The 13715-nt window shown below is 38.3% G+C and overlaps 1 protein-coding gene across 4 annotated transcripts in view; it reads left to right on the top strand.

The window, feature by feature from the left end:
- The window catches only part of pard3bb (par-3 family cell polarity regulator beta b), a 286069-nt gene that overhangs the window by 174056 nt on the left and 98298 nt on the right, over positions 1-13715 (top strand). For all 4 annotated transcript variants that reach the window (XM_079427536.1, XM_079427538.1, XM_079427535.1 and 1 more), the window contains exons 17-18: positions 5440-5649; positions 10300-10525. In XM_079427536.1, coding sequence (XP_079283662.1) covers positions 5440-5649; positions 10300-10525 — 436 coding nt within the window. The remainder of the gene's footprint in view (positions 1-5439; positions 5650-10299; positions 10526-13715) is intronic.

Genomic DNA, 13715 nt, shown 5'->3' with positions numbered 1-13715 from the left:
CCGTGGGACAGAAGTAATTGCGTTTGTGACACAAACTTCTTCTCGTATAGAGAACATTTCAGTCACGCTGGCTGGTACATCAGCGGCCTGCTATTTATAAACCTCCTCTCACACAAATCCAGCCCTGCAATGAGCTGCAGCAGACCTCTTCTACTCACTGACGCTCCATACTGCTGTTAATGAACATTTCCCTATGATCCACCACCTCCATGTGCTTGAAAGTCCAATTTAAGAGTGGTTTGCTTTGGTCGTTTCTGGTGAAATTTCAGGATTAGCCCTTCAGTAGTTAAACTTGCTTTTTCAAGCTAATTCTTAAACCGCAAATGCCAGATGTTTTCAGGGCTATGGCCCGATACTTAGTGCTCATTTTCAAACTTAAAAGGTTACTCCACCCAAAAATTAAAGTTATCTTATAATTTACTCACGCTCATGCCATCCCAGATTTGTATCACTTTTTTTTTTTTTACTTCAGAAGAACAAAGATTTTTTTAAAGATCTTTCCATCTCGGAGAGTCCATATGATGTAAGTGTACAGGACCTCCAAAGTTGACGCTTTAAAAACACATAAAGTGAACACAATCCATACAACACCATGCAATTAATCAATGTTTTATCAAAAATACTAATATTTTTTAATCTTTTTCAACTATAAACCACCACTTCTGGCCAACTGTCACAGACAGGTTCATAAGTTTACACTTGACATGAACGTCAGCACGTTGTGAAGCATGATGCAAGTGCATTCGAAAGCTCAAATGAGATGTGTTGCTGAAACACGGAGGACTGTCATTTCTCGCATGAGTTTCACAACACGCTTATATCAGGATTTACAATGTGCTGACGTTAACGTCAATCGTGGACTCATATGACAGTTGGCTGGAAGCGACAATTTATAGTCATTTCTAAAGTGCCATTCTTCAGCTAGAAGATCTAGTCCATGGCATGTTAACTGACTAATGTAATAAACCAAATCAGCAAATTAAAATGATTTCTGAAGGATCATGTGACAGTGAAGACTGGAATAATGGCTGCAGAAAATTCAGCTTTGCCTTCACAGGAATACATTAGATTTTAAAATACATTAAAATTGAAACCAGTTCTTTTAAATAACAATATTACTGTTTTTACTTAATTTTTGATCAAATAAATTCAGCCTTGGTGAGCATTAGAGACTTCTTTCAAAAGCGTTCAGAACATTTACAGACTGCAATCTTTTAAATGTAGTGCATAAATAATTAAAACATATATACACTTTGAATACAGTTTTGTTTGTTTGTCTTTTTATTCTTTACATTGCTCTTGATCTTTGTATCTACCTACTCAAAATCAGCATGTCACATACATATGCACATTGTCGTCCTTTGAACTTTAATTTCTTGTCAAACTTCAAGGTGTGGCATCTGTTGTGATGATATATGAAGTCCCTCTCATCCAGCTGTGCCCTCATCTCCGTTCACCCTCCCTGTCTCAGTGCCCCATTCCTCATCTCTCTCTCTATCTCTCTCTCTCTGTACCACAACCCAAATTATATGTGCATAAATTTCTCTCGTGTCATAATCCTGAGAGCAGAAAGTGTACAGCTGGGCCTGGCTGGGCTCATCTCGTCTGGCCTTCTCTGGCAGTTTGGAGGCCACACAGATTAAACGACTGATCCCACTTCCACTTTCATTTAAACGACCATTAGCCAAACAAAAAAAGGGGCCGGTGCCGGCAGCAGGCCAGGCTGATTGGAATTCCAGTGAGGCGCACCACCTGTCGATACGATGATTTCCTGATTCATGAATGCATTCTGGGAGCTTCAGCGCTTTAGCTAATGATTGTGGGTGTAGGAGATGTTTGGAGAAGGGTGGGGTCGACCAAAGTGAGGATGGAGGTATGCTGAGGAGTAAAGGAGGGAGATAAAGAGAGAGAGAGATGGTGCTTCTGATTGATGGAGAAATGAGTCCCGGGATTGAGCTCTCATCCATCATTCCCTGTGGAGGCGCATGTTTAAAAAGTAATTTTCATTAGAGGAGAGAGAGTGTTTACAATTTCACACACACACACACACACACACACACAAACAAACATACACTCACATACATGCTCGGTCTTATAAAGATCCACCTTTGGCACTTCAAATGTTATTAACGTTTTGCGTTGTCTTCTTCCCAGAATGCCTTTTGGAAATGCTCCAGTTGTCTCTATTGACCCACCATCTTTGATTAGCACAGAAACAAATGAGCGAGTCTTTCATAAAGTGCTGATGCTAGAATTAAGTTTCCTAATACCAGTGCAGCAAAAGAATGATTTAAAGTTCAAATTTAGGTTAATGTCTTTGTTTTTGCACAAATTCCAAAAAAATGTAGTTTGCAAACAGCATGATGATGCCAGTTATATTTTGAATGGCAAACATTATTTGAATAAAAGTCCAAGAAATATTCCAGGTTGAGAAGTTAAGCTCAGTCAACAGCATTTGTGGCAAAATATTGATTAACAAGACAATTTTTCAATGGTTTAGCCACAAAACATAAACTACATATGTAAAATCACTCACTTATATTATCAGTGTAATATTATATACAGTTTTACAATGCCATAAATGCTAAAACCCTATACTGTATAAAAAAATATAACCTGAAAGAACATTTAAATCATCCAAAAATCGACTTTAAGTCTGTTTTTGTGGCAATAGCCACAAATGCTGACAGTTTTGATTAACGTATTAGTGTAAGTATATTGCTTCAGTGACAGACGTTCAAACTTAAAGGGATAGTTCATCCCAAAAGAGTAGGGGTGTTACCCGGCATCCTGGCCAAATTTGCCCATTGGCCTCTGACCATCATGGCCTCCTAATCATCCCCATACACTGATTGGCTTCATCATTCTGTCTCCTCTCCACCAGTAAGCTGGTGTGTGGTGGGCGTTCTGGCGCACTATGGCTGCGGTCGCATCATCCAGGTGGATGCTACACACTGGTGGGGGTTGAGGAGATTCCCCCCTTGTATGTAAAGCGCTTTGAGTGCCTTGAAAAGCGCTATATAAATGTAGCAAATTATTATTATTATTATTAAAATGAAAATTCTGTCATGAATTACTCACCCTCATGTCATTTCAAACCCGGAAGACCTCCGTTCATCTTCGGAACACAAATGAAGTTATTGATGAAATCAGAGAGCTCTCTGACCCTCCGTAGACAACAATGCAACTGAAATGTTCCCAGACCCAGAATTTGCCCAGAATTACATAATCAGCATTGTTTACGTTCATTGAAAAGCGCACGCATGCGTCTCGTGGGAAAATGGCGGAAGACAGAACAGGGTTTCTGCGGGTCTTAAAAAGTCTTAAATTGTACAAGAAAGTCTTAATTATGATTTCAAGAGGTCTTAAATTTGGAAACGGAAAGACAAGAATTGTGATATGGCTGAATGTGACGATTAAACTTCAAAAGGCTATGATTTCATTAAATAAACTTGAGCGCTGCAAGTTCAAAGTCCGGTGCTGTGCTGCTTTGTGTTCCGTCTTTACCGGGAAAACCGTTATATTTCTGCCAAATGCGGCACCTGCTGGCAGAGAGTGAATCAGTTAACATAGGTTAAACTAGTGCGCATACGAGTTTCACTGCACGATTCAGTCGATACATGTAGAATTTAAAAGTCGTGACGTATTGTCAAGTATGGTGACCCATACTCGAAATTGGTGCTCTGCGTTTAACCCATCCAAGTGCACACACACAGCAGTGAGTAGTGAACAAATGCACACACACACACACCGTGAACACACACCCGGAGCAGTCAAAGAATGATCACATAATTTAAGATATGGGGGCAGAAAATGTATAGCCTAGATTTATATAATTTCGTGTAGTTACGAAGAGTGCCATTTTTTTTTCTCCAAAAATCAGCATGATTACAAATGTGATATTGATTTTATGCAACAGTTCAATAAACAAGAAGTTAATACTAAGAGACTTACGTTTTAGACACCATATGTCCTACTTTTGCTCTTTCTACAACAAAAATAATTCCAAACACAGTGCTGTTTCACGTCTTTGAGTAACATGATGGTGATTCGTTCCTGAACGAATCAAACGTTTAAATGATTCGGTTCAGTCGCAGTGACTCCCTTATAAACACCGACTTACTGCCACCTACTGGCCATTTTAATTTCACATTTAAAGTATCTTAATTTTTTAACTAATTTCAAACGTCAGTTTTCAACGTTTTATGTTTCAAATATCAAACCATCATTTATGCATTTGTAACTGCAGGTTAGCATTCTATGTGCCTCTGAGCTGCATTAAACAATATTAAATACATGTGTAAATACATCTAAATGTGACTTCATATGCATTGCAAAGATAAATTTTGTTGATACTGATTTCATTTGCTTGGTAACAGCCCAAATGTAAGAATTTGACTCCAAAAGATGATGCACACTTTTAGAAAAAATGGCTTAAAGGTAAAAATGCCCATAAAACTTGTTGGAAAAGACTCATTTCTATCACTGCCGTGAACTGACCACACAGATTATGAAGAATATCAAAAAAATTCAGGAGTCAGCTGTCCATGGTAATCTTTAAGATACCAGCACAATAACACACTCAGCAAAATATCGTCTAATTATCGTTATCGATAAAATTTCGCACAGCTCTAATTCATGTTATTTAATTTATATAATAATTTATTGATGATAATTGTTCGAATCAATATAATTAATACTTTTGACTTATCCATTTTCTTAAAAAAGGTTTAAAGGCTGAAATGTAAAGTTTATCATTTTATAAAACGTTTTGTTTTTGTGAAAACTTGTATCTGAATTGTAAATTATGCTTTTGACAGTCATTTTACAATTTAATATGGTACTATAGACATTGCCCTACCCCGCTCATATGGTTTTAATTTTATTTGTGCAGGTCTTAAAAAGTCTTAAATTTGAGCTTAAAAATCCTGCAGAAACTCTCAAGTATTGTTAAATTATTTTAGTTTTCTTCGCGCACAAAACGTATTCTCGTAGCTTTGCAAAACTGAATTTGAGCCACTGATGTCACATGGACTGCTTTACTGATGTCTTTACTACCTTTCTGGGTCTGGGAACGTTTCAGTTGCGTTGCTGTCTTTTCAGGGTCAGAGAGCTCTCCGATTTCATCAAAAATATCTTAATTTGTGTTCCGAAGATGAACAAAGGTCTTACAGGTTTGGAACGACATGAGGGTGAGTAATAATGACAGAATTTTCATTTTGTGGTGAACTGTCCCTTTAAATCCTAAATTTCATAATGTAAAATTTACAAAAAACAAAAATATCACATTGAAATGATCTAAAATCAAACTTTAAATGGAGTATGTATGTTTAATTGTATTTTAATTAATTGCAAAAATGTGTGAAGAGGATTTTTGGCAAGCGCTGTAATAAAGTGTCTCATTATATGGTTATATTTTTCCTCTTTGTCCTGTCTCAGTGAGTGGTGGGGTGGAGTTGGGACCCACGCTAGGCCTGAAGAAGTCCAGTTCTCTAGAGAGTCTTCAGACTGCCATGACAGAGGCCAAGAAGAACGAGCTGCTGCCCTTCCACAGGCCCCGCCCACACATGGTGAGAGGGCGTGGCTGCAACGAGAGCTTCCGGGCAGCAATCGACAAATCATATGACGGCCCGCCAGGGGATGATGATGGTGAGCACACCCACAATGCAGCAGCAACACAGTCAGAGGATTTAAAGTGTAATGTGTAATTTCTGTAATTAAAAAAAATGAAATAATTATAAATAGATAAGTCGCGGCCCCTTTTAAGAAATTGGCAGTTGCTATATTCCACATACCACTTTGTTCCCCATAGACTCCCATAAGTCTACATCAGTATTTGTGGTGATTGTGGATGTGTGTGAGTGAAGTCAGTGACTGCTGAGGGTGAGTAATTGAGAGTAAAGTGTTTGGCTTTGTCCCTGTCATGTGCTTCCTCTTCCCACACACCAGCCTAATTGGCCCTTCTGTGAGACGACAGACTACAGACATGTGGCGAAAGAAGGAGAGAGTGTGAGAGAGGAGAGGGGTTGTTCATTATGGTCAGTGCGAACAGATAGAGCACAGCTGAAGACTTAAGATCCTGTCTCATGCACACACACACATCCCAAAGCAGTATCTAACTTCCCTATTCATGGAGACCAAGATAAAACCGGAGCTTGTTGTTGTAAGATTTTCAGATGTGGTTCAATAGTGCAACTCAGGATGACCAAGTGATGAGTTTGTAGCTTCAAAACAAAGTCATTAACACAAATTATCAGGTTATTTGCTCATCGACGTGTGATTACATCTGCTGTTTACCTTGACATGGAGATGCCACACACACACTTACGTGAGCGTACCGTGATCTTCTGGTCAAGAAAACAGCGGCAGCTTATTGCTAATTACTGAGGACAGTAATTAGGCACACAGCGTTCCTCTCACTTCTCATTACCGTCCCTGTTGTGGGATGATATTCTGCCTGTGTTCAGAGAAAAGAGTTTAAACATCACATTCTAACAAGCCATTCTGTGTGTGTGTGTGTGTGTGTGTGTGTGTGTGAAAGGGGAGAGAGAAAGATGATACACTTTAAATACGTTTATCAATCTATTTATGCACATGCATTTAAAAATATATAAATGTAAAATATATACTTTAAAACAAAACAAAAAAAATACTGAATGTAGTACCCATTTATTTTGGACTTAAGTACAGCTTTAGCTGTTATTTTATTATTACTTATTTTGTCTTTTAAATGTTGTGCTGCTTAAATTTTCAGTTTTGAGGAAGAACTGGATATGCCAGAGTTTGCAAGGTTTATAGGATCAGATATTTAGAAAATATTTCAAAAAATGAAAGCACGATTAAATTAGGCCAAAATATATATATCGAACCTATAACTTCCAGTTGCAAGCCTTGAGCCTTAACCATTACACCACCACCCCAAGGAGAAAATTAAGAGGATGCAGTCTTCTCACATGAAGAGGAAACCAAATAAATATCAAAGGCCATACATCAGTGAGGATGATAAACAGAGAGGCATTTAAGAAAGGGATTTATTTCCCTTTGAAATGGTTTCCATTATTTCACTTTGAGCTCACAGCAGTGTCATTATAGCTTTATTATGTAAGGCTTTCAGAGCATAGGTACTGCTCTCTAAGTCCCAAGCCCTGCTCCTTTAAAGCGTTTTCATATTGAGACGTAAGCATGATGAGAAATATCTCCTTATCCTTTCTCACCATTTTTTTTCTCCGGCGTTCAGCATTGTGTTCAGCGGATTGATATTTACAATAAGCCTTCGCGCTGGTCTGAACAAAAGAGTTTTCTGATGCATATTAGAGAAGTGGGAGCTGGAGCAGGCCTTTGAGGTTTTTCTGTGTCTCTGAATAATAGGGCAGCTGTAGAGTCATTACCGAGCCACCCGCTTCAATGCTAGTTTAAACAGCGGATCGGCATTTGTTTGTGTAGAAATCAGGCCATGGGGAAACGGATACTGCTGTTGGCCTTGGACTAAGCCTCGGAAGAACCGACTTGTCCTCGAAGCCGATAGTTGAAGTTTGTGTAGGCGAGGCTCAGAGAGACTTTTGCATGCTTTTTCTTTTCTTTTGTTTATCTCTGTCGTTCAAGATGGAACCGGTCATATTGAATGTATTCTGTATCACCAGCAAACCAAAGCAAGTGGAGTTTTTTTTTTTTTTTTCAAGACTTTCCTGTTCCTCATTGGAGGTTAATGCCTCCAATATTTTTTAAAATAATAATATCCATCAGGATTGTTAACATAACTAAATTTAAATCATTTTAAGGCTTATCAGGGCCCCCTGGAAGTTTGCTGAAGACCCCTGGTTGGGAAAACTGAATTAAATAATACTAAAACAGAAAATGGTGGTAATTTTTTTTTTTTTTTTTTTTTTCATATTTGATTTGATTAAATACTGCTTGTAAAGTGTATCTTTAATTACAAGTTATCATCAAGGTTATTATAGTTGATTAAATTTGTTTTATTTAATTCAGTTTAGTTTTTATTTAGTTTTAGTTTAGTTTTTATTTTGTGAACACATTTTTATTTAGCTTTTATATAGTTTAGTTTCAGTTTTAGTTTCAGTTTTAATTAAAGTTTAGAAGAATCAACAGATCACTTCCAGAGCGAAGGCCAAAGAAAGACGTAGTCGTAATTTAACCTTAGTGAGGCAAACGTTTAGTGATACAATTAACTCATGCTGAGATTGATGAGATGGTGAAAGTATACAAATATACACCAAAGGAAGCAGAGTTGCTACACAAGATGCACTTAATGTCATATCTAATGGTGTGTTGAGATATTTAATATGAAAATAAATGTAGCGTAATTTGGTTATATGAGACCCTGGACCACAAAACCAGTCAGATTGAGTCAGTGAGATTTATTCATCATCTGAAAGATGAATAAACAAGCTTTCCATTGATGTATGGTTTGTTATGATAGGACAATATTTGGCTGAGATACAACTATTTGAAAATCTGGAATCTGAGGGTGCAAAAAAATCTAAATATTGAGAAAATCACCTTTAAAGCTGTTCAAATGAAGTTCTTAGCAATGCATATTACTAATCAAAAATTCAGTTTTGATATATTTATAGTAAGAAATTGACAAAATATATTCATGGAACATGATCTTTACTTAATATCCTAATGATTTTTGGCATAAAAGAAAAATCAATAATTTTGACCCATACAGTGTATTTTTGGCTATTGCTACAAATATACCCCAGCGACTTAAGACTCAGTTTGTGGCCCAGGGTCACATATGTATTTTTTCTTATTTAACCATAATCATGATATTGTAACTGTCATGTCTTGCTCACTTTTCTGTAATCATAACTGGGACTAATGAAATTCAATAATAACGGCAATCGTATTTAACAATAAAGGCTCATATTTGAATATGTTCTTTTCTTTATTTATGAAGAATTATAAGCATGTATATGATGTGATTTAGCCTATGCATATTTATTTGCATAGTGATCATGAGATGCTAGGCCAAGTTTGATATTTCTTTTATTCTATTTTTCATCAATCATATTCATCTTAGTTTTAGTTTTCGTTGACGAAAATAACCTTGGTTGTCATGTTAACAACTCATGAAAGTAATTTGTTCACAATCTGGAGTGCACTAGCTGTGTGTTTGGATTCACTAACAAGCCTTGCTCATAAAAGTCAATCGTTTAGAAGTCGGACGTGTGTGTCAGTAGACGATTTCATGTACTAGAACCAGTAACTGAACATCAGTTGGTCAATAAACCGGGTTTGCAGATTGAAAGATTTAGTAGTTCCAATTTATGTCACTTATACCAACAGCTTTTTCAATAGCCTTTGAGAAATATTGGCGAAAAGTAGTTTTCACCATTCTGTGTACCATCTGCCATTGCTTGTCTATATATTGGTCACCCTCCTTTCTACACATCAATATCGGCTATTGAAAACCATATTGGTCGACCACTACTTGCAAACTTTCGGTTATAAGCCCAGATCTCTCTCGTTTCTTCCCTCACTCATTTCTTTGTCTTTTCCCTTGTCATATTTTGGCCTGTAAAATACAACTAGCCATCAATAAATCGCAGTGTACCGATCTGTCGGGACCTTCCCCTGAGCTACAAGCGGAGGTTTAGTAAGATGGCTGCTGTGAGGCTTATGAAAGACTGATGCTTTTTCGCACGTCTCCTCATCTCTCTTTTAACACGCTCTCTGAGGCGGCCTGGTAAACGTACATCTGCTCCCAGCACCGCCGCTACCATCCAACAAACCTCAGAGCGCAGACACATAATGCAGCCACGATTGATCGCGCCACACACACACACACACACACACACACAGTGCCCCACAGTGGATAGCCAGTAACAGATGGTTATGTCAGCAGGTTCCTCAGTTACCCAAGCCTCTTTTTTTCTCTTTTTCTATCCTTATCTGTCCTCGTCCTCTTCCTCCCCCTCTCTCTATCCAGTTATCTGCATCCCTTCTTTCTGTTTCCTTCTGATTATGATAATGTGAGCAACTTTTTGATGCTCCAGGGCAGATTAGCTGAAAAAATATCTCAGAAGGGATCTTTTATATTTCCACAAGTCTAACTGAGATATAGGTCATACTAGGACTAGGCGGTTTTGAAGGTAAATATTGTGTGAATATAGAAATCTGTGAAACCAGTTGAGGTTTTGCTATGCTATTTATACTGTAGTAGATATATTTGTGCAGTTTCTTATCTAAACACAAGAAGAAATATGCAATGTATGTCATTATGCTAGACCACTGTATATTCATCATATTTTATGTGTGCTTGTTGTATTGGAACAGATGAGGGGTCGGACCAGAGCTCTGGACGAGATACTCCAGCCAGCGGCTCCTCCAGACAAGGTGCGGGAGACAATGAGGAGAACAAGAAAGACAAGAAGAAGAAGGCCAAAGGCAAGAAGAAAGACAAGTTGAAAAGCAAAGGAAAGGAAAAAGAGAAGAAGAAATCAGAGGAGGGTGGTGATGAGCTGGATAAGAAGACCAAGAAGAAAGGATTCGGGTTGCTGAGGCAAGACCCCAGTTCTTTGTGTTTGTATTTCCTTTTGTCCGTCCCTCTCCTATTCTTTCTTTGTTGTTTTGTGTCTCTCTTAAAGGGACAGTTCACTCCAAAAAAATTGTTTTCTCACCCTTATGTTTTTCCAAACCCGTATGACTTTCTTCTATGGAACATAAAAGATGTTTTGAAATGCGTTCCGTTCACTCTTTTTTCATGCAAATACAATGAATGGAGACAGAAGCTTTTAAGCTTCAAAAAGACACAAAAGCACAAAAAAAATCTCATGAAAGATTTGACTGGTACACTATATTTTAAAGTCATTCGATATTTTCTTGTGGTAAATAGACCGAAATGTTGTTATTCACTTATCTTTCCAGTGAGCTGTTAATTGTTGCAACTTGATTGAGTCAATTTGGTGAACGAACACTTACATTTTATAAGTCAGATTAACAGATTCAATCAAGAGATCAGACCTAAAAGAGCTAATTATTCAAGAATCTGATATTGCTACTTCTGTCATGGGCTCTAATAAAAGCTAGGATAAATATCAGTAAATAACAACTTTCTACATTTTAAATAACAACATTTATTTTATGGTGTTTTGGGTCTTGAAAGCTCCAGTATTCAATGTAATTTCATTCTAAGAGTGATTATTGTGCATTCCACTGAAGAAAGAAGCCAGGCTTGGAACGGTGTGAGGGTGAGTAAATGGTTTTCATTTTCAGATGAAAGCTGGTTTGATTAACAGATTCTCCCACACTTGTGAAGGTAAGGATGGATGACTGTTGATTTGACGCACATGCTAAACTGCGGCGATTGGTCGCTGGTCCAGTCACGTTGTGTGACGGAATTTTGGCCCGAGCTGCTGTTGGGACGCTTGGTTGGCTTATGCTCACGATTGAAAGTGTTTCGGCCTGCTTGCGTGTGCGTAACTGACTTCGACCGCTGGTAAACAGAGCAGTCAGCCCCAGCTCCATATGGCACGCTGTCTCTGCGTCACAGCGCTCAATCTCCCCTGTCTTCACACCGCGCCAGTGCCAGGCCTAATTTGCATCACGGTGGGCACCTGTGCCAACCCCTACCCATCTGCCCGTCGATCCTCCGGCCGGCCGGCACTGGCTCCGACACCAGCAAGGCCAGGCGGCTCCATCGCAGTGGAGGACGACCCGCATGAGTGATTCTACAAATCAGAGCATGGACGCCCCGGCAGGCTCCACCTAACAGGCAATTAGCTCTATAATTGTTTTAATTTGGATGACTGCCGGGAAAACCGAAAGGCACACCATGCTGTTACAGCAACACGCTGAATATTCCAGCAGAGAGAGAGAAATGGAAACAGCGGAGTGAGGAAAACAGCCGGAGAACTTGATTCAGCTGGCGTCTTTCTCAAGGTGAACCGTTTTGACTCGTCAGGAAATGCAGGCTACGATACGGCTCTTGCTTCTGTTAATCCGACTGGGTCTGACTCGGCCTGATCCCACTGTTTTTCCTCTTCCGTGTGTCTGCTGAGAGTTTGCCAGTGCGCCCACTGCGGCCAGCTCTCCTCCCGCACCCATGCAATCATTCTAATGTGCACCGTTGTTCTGAGGAGATAAGCGTTTATGTGTTGGCTTGTCAGCGGTTGATGGGGTGAGGGATGTAAAGGTTATTGAAAACCACCGTAGTTTTATTTATTTATATTTGGCAGACAGGGGGGATTAGAGATGTGGTTCGAGAGCCGTGCGGACACGCTGCTTGCCACGGAATGTGACACAGCCTTCGCTCAAAACTGATGTAACCCAGAATCTTTTGCTGTGAGATTGACCTGTCACCCTGAGCAGGCCAAATATCCATGGATTAAATGGACTGAAAATGAGTAACATTCTCCTTAAGTCAACTTGTTGAAGGTCCAGGGAATGTGAACACTCTTGCATTGCTGAGTTAACTTCAAGGCCTATTCATACATTACCAAATGTCACAAGTTTGGAATTAAGATTGATTTAATTTATTTTTATAAGCTGTTTCTTATGTATAGGGTAAGATTAACAAACAAACAAACAAACAAAAAAGAAATTAATACTCACTTTTATTCAACAAGGATGCATTAAATGAATCAAAATAGTAAAGATTAAAGAGATTTAGAATGTTGCAAAGAATTTCTATTTCTTTTAAACTTTATATTCATCAAAGAAAAAAATATTACAGTCTCCACTGGAGTAGACTGGAGTAATGGCTGCTGAAAATAAATTATGAAAAGATATAACAATAGAAAGTAGTTCTTTTAATTTGTAATATTTCACAATATTACTGTACAATATGATTTTTTACTGTATTTTGATCACATATTTGCATTATAAGCTTTTTTTTATTATTCTAAACTTTTGGACCTTTTTTAACTTTTTTTTTTTTTTTTGGTCACAACATAATTTTTTAAAAAGGAACAAAGCATCTCCATTGACTACAGATATTCACGTCCAAACAAATTCCCTTTAAAACAATTCAGGTTACTCAATTTTGGTAACACCCCCAGGAAGCTTGAATTTTTTGAAGATGAGCTGGAAAGCACCTGTATCAGCTATGATTGAATTGCTTTCCCAAGAGAATAATCTCTACCAAATGGGCATTTGTGTTGTGGCCTCCTCTTTTTGTGCTATTTTAGTCCTCATATTTACTTTTTTACCTGCAACCAGGGACTGAAGCATCTCAAGCATTCTGTAGATCGATAGAAAAATATTGACTGCCCTTTTCAATTAGCATTATGTGTATTTGTGATGTCTGACCTCAAAGGTTAAGAGCAGGTGAAGTACAGACTAGCTGAGATGCCCCTTGAGGAACATGACCTCTAACCCCATCGACTGTAAATCTGTGTTTCCAAGTGCTTGAAATGTCTCTCATTGACGAAACAGTCTTCATTTATAGCTTTTAAAGGGATTTAAACCTTTATGTTCTTACAGGCATGTTTGCTGTTAATCTACGAACTCTAACCAAAGACTGTTTGGAATTAATAAAATATGCAATTGTCATTTTTGGCTGAACCGTTCTGTAGGAGAGGCTGAGGGAGGTATTTCAGACTGCATTTACCATCAAATGAAGATTTGTTCAACTGAATGTCACCCATCTTGTTGGAAATTGAGCCAGTACGGCTACAGACACCATTCGGGTTCTCTAATACTGAACACAAATCTCTTATTTGAGCTCAGAAACCCTCATTGTCACCGTCTAG

Source organism: Barbus barbus (assembly GCF_936440315.1).
Source record: "Barbus barbus genome assembly, chromosome: 10".
NCBI lineage: Eukaryota > Metazoa > Chordata > Actinopteri > Cypriniformes > Cyprinidae > Barbus > Barbus barbus.
Note: the sequence above shows the minus strand (reverse complement) of the source record. Positions and strands in the feature narration are given on the sequence as shown.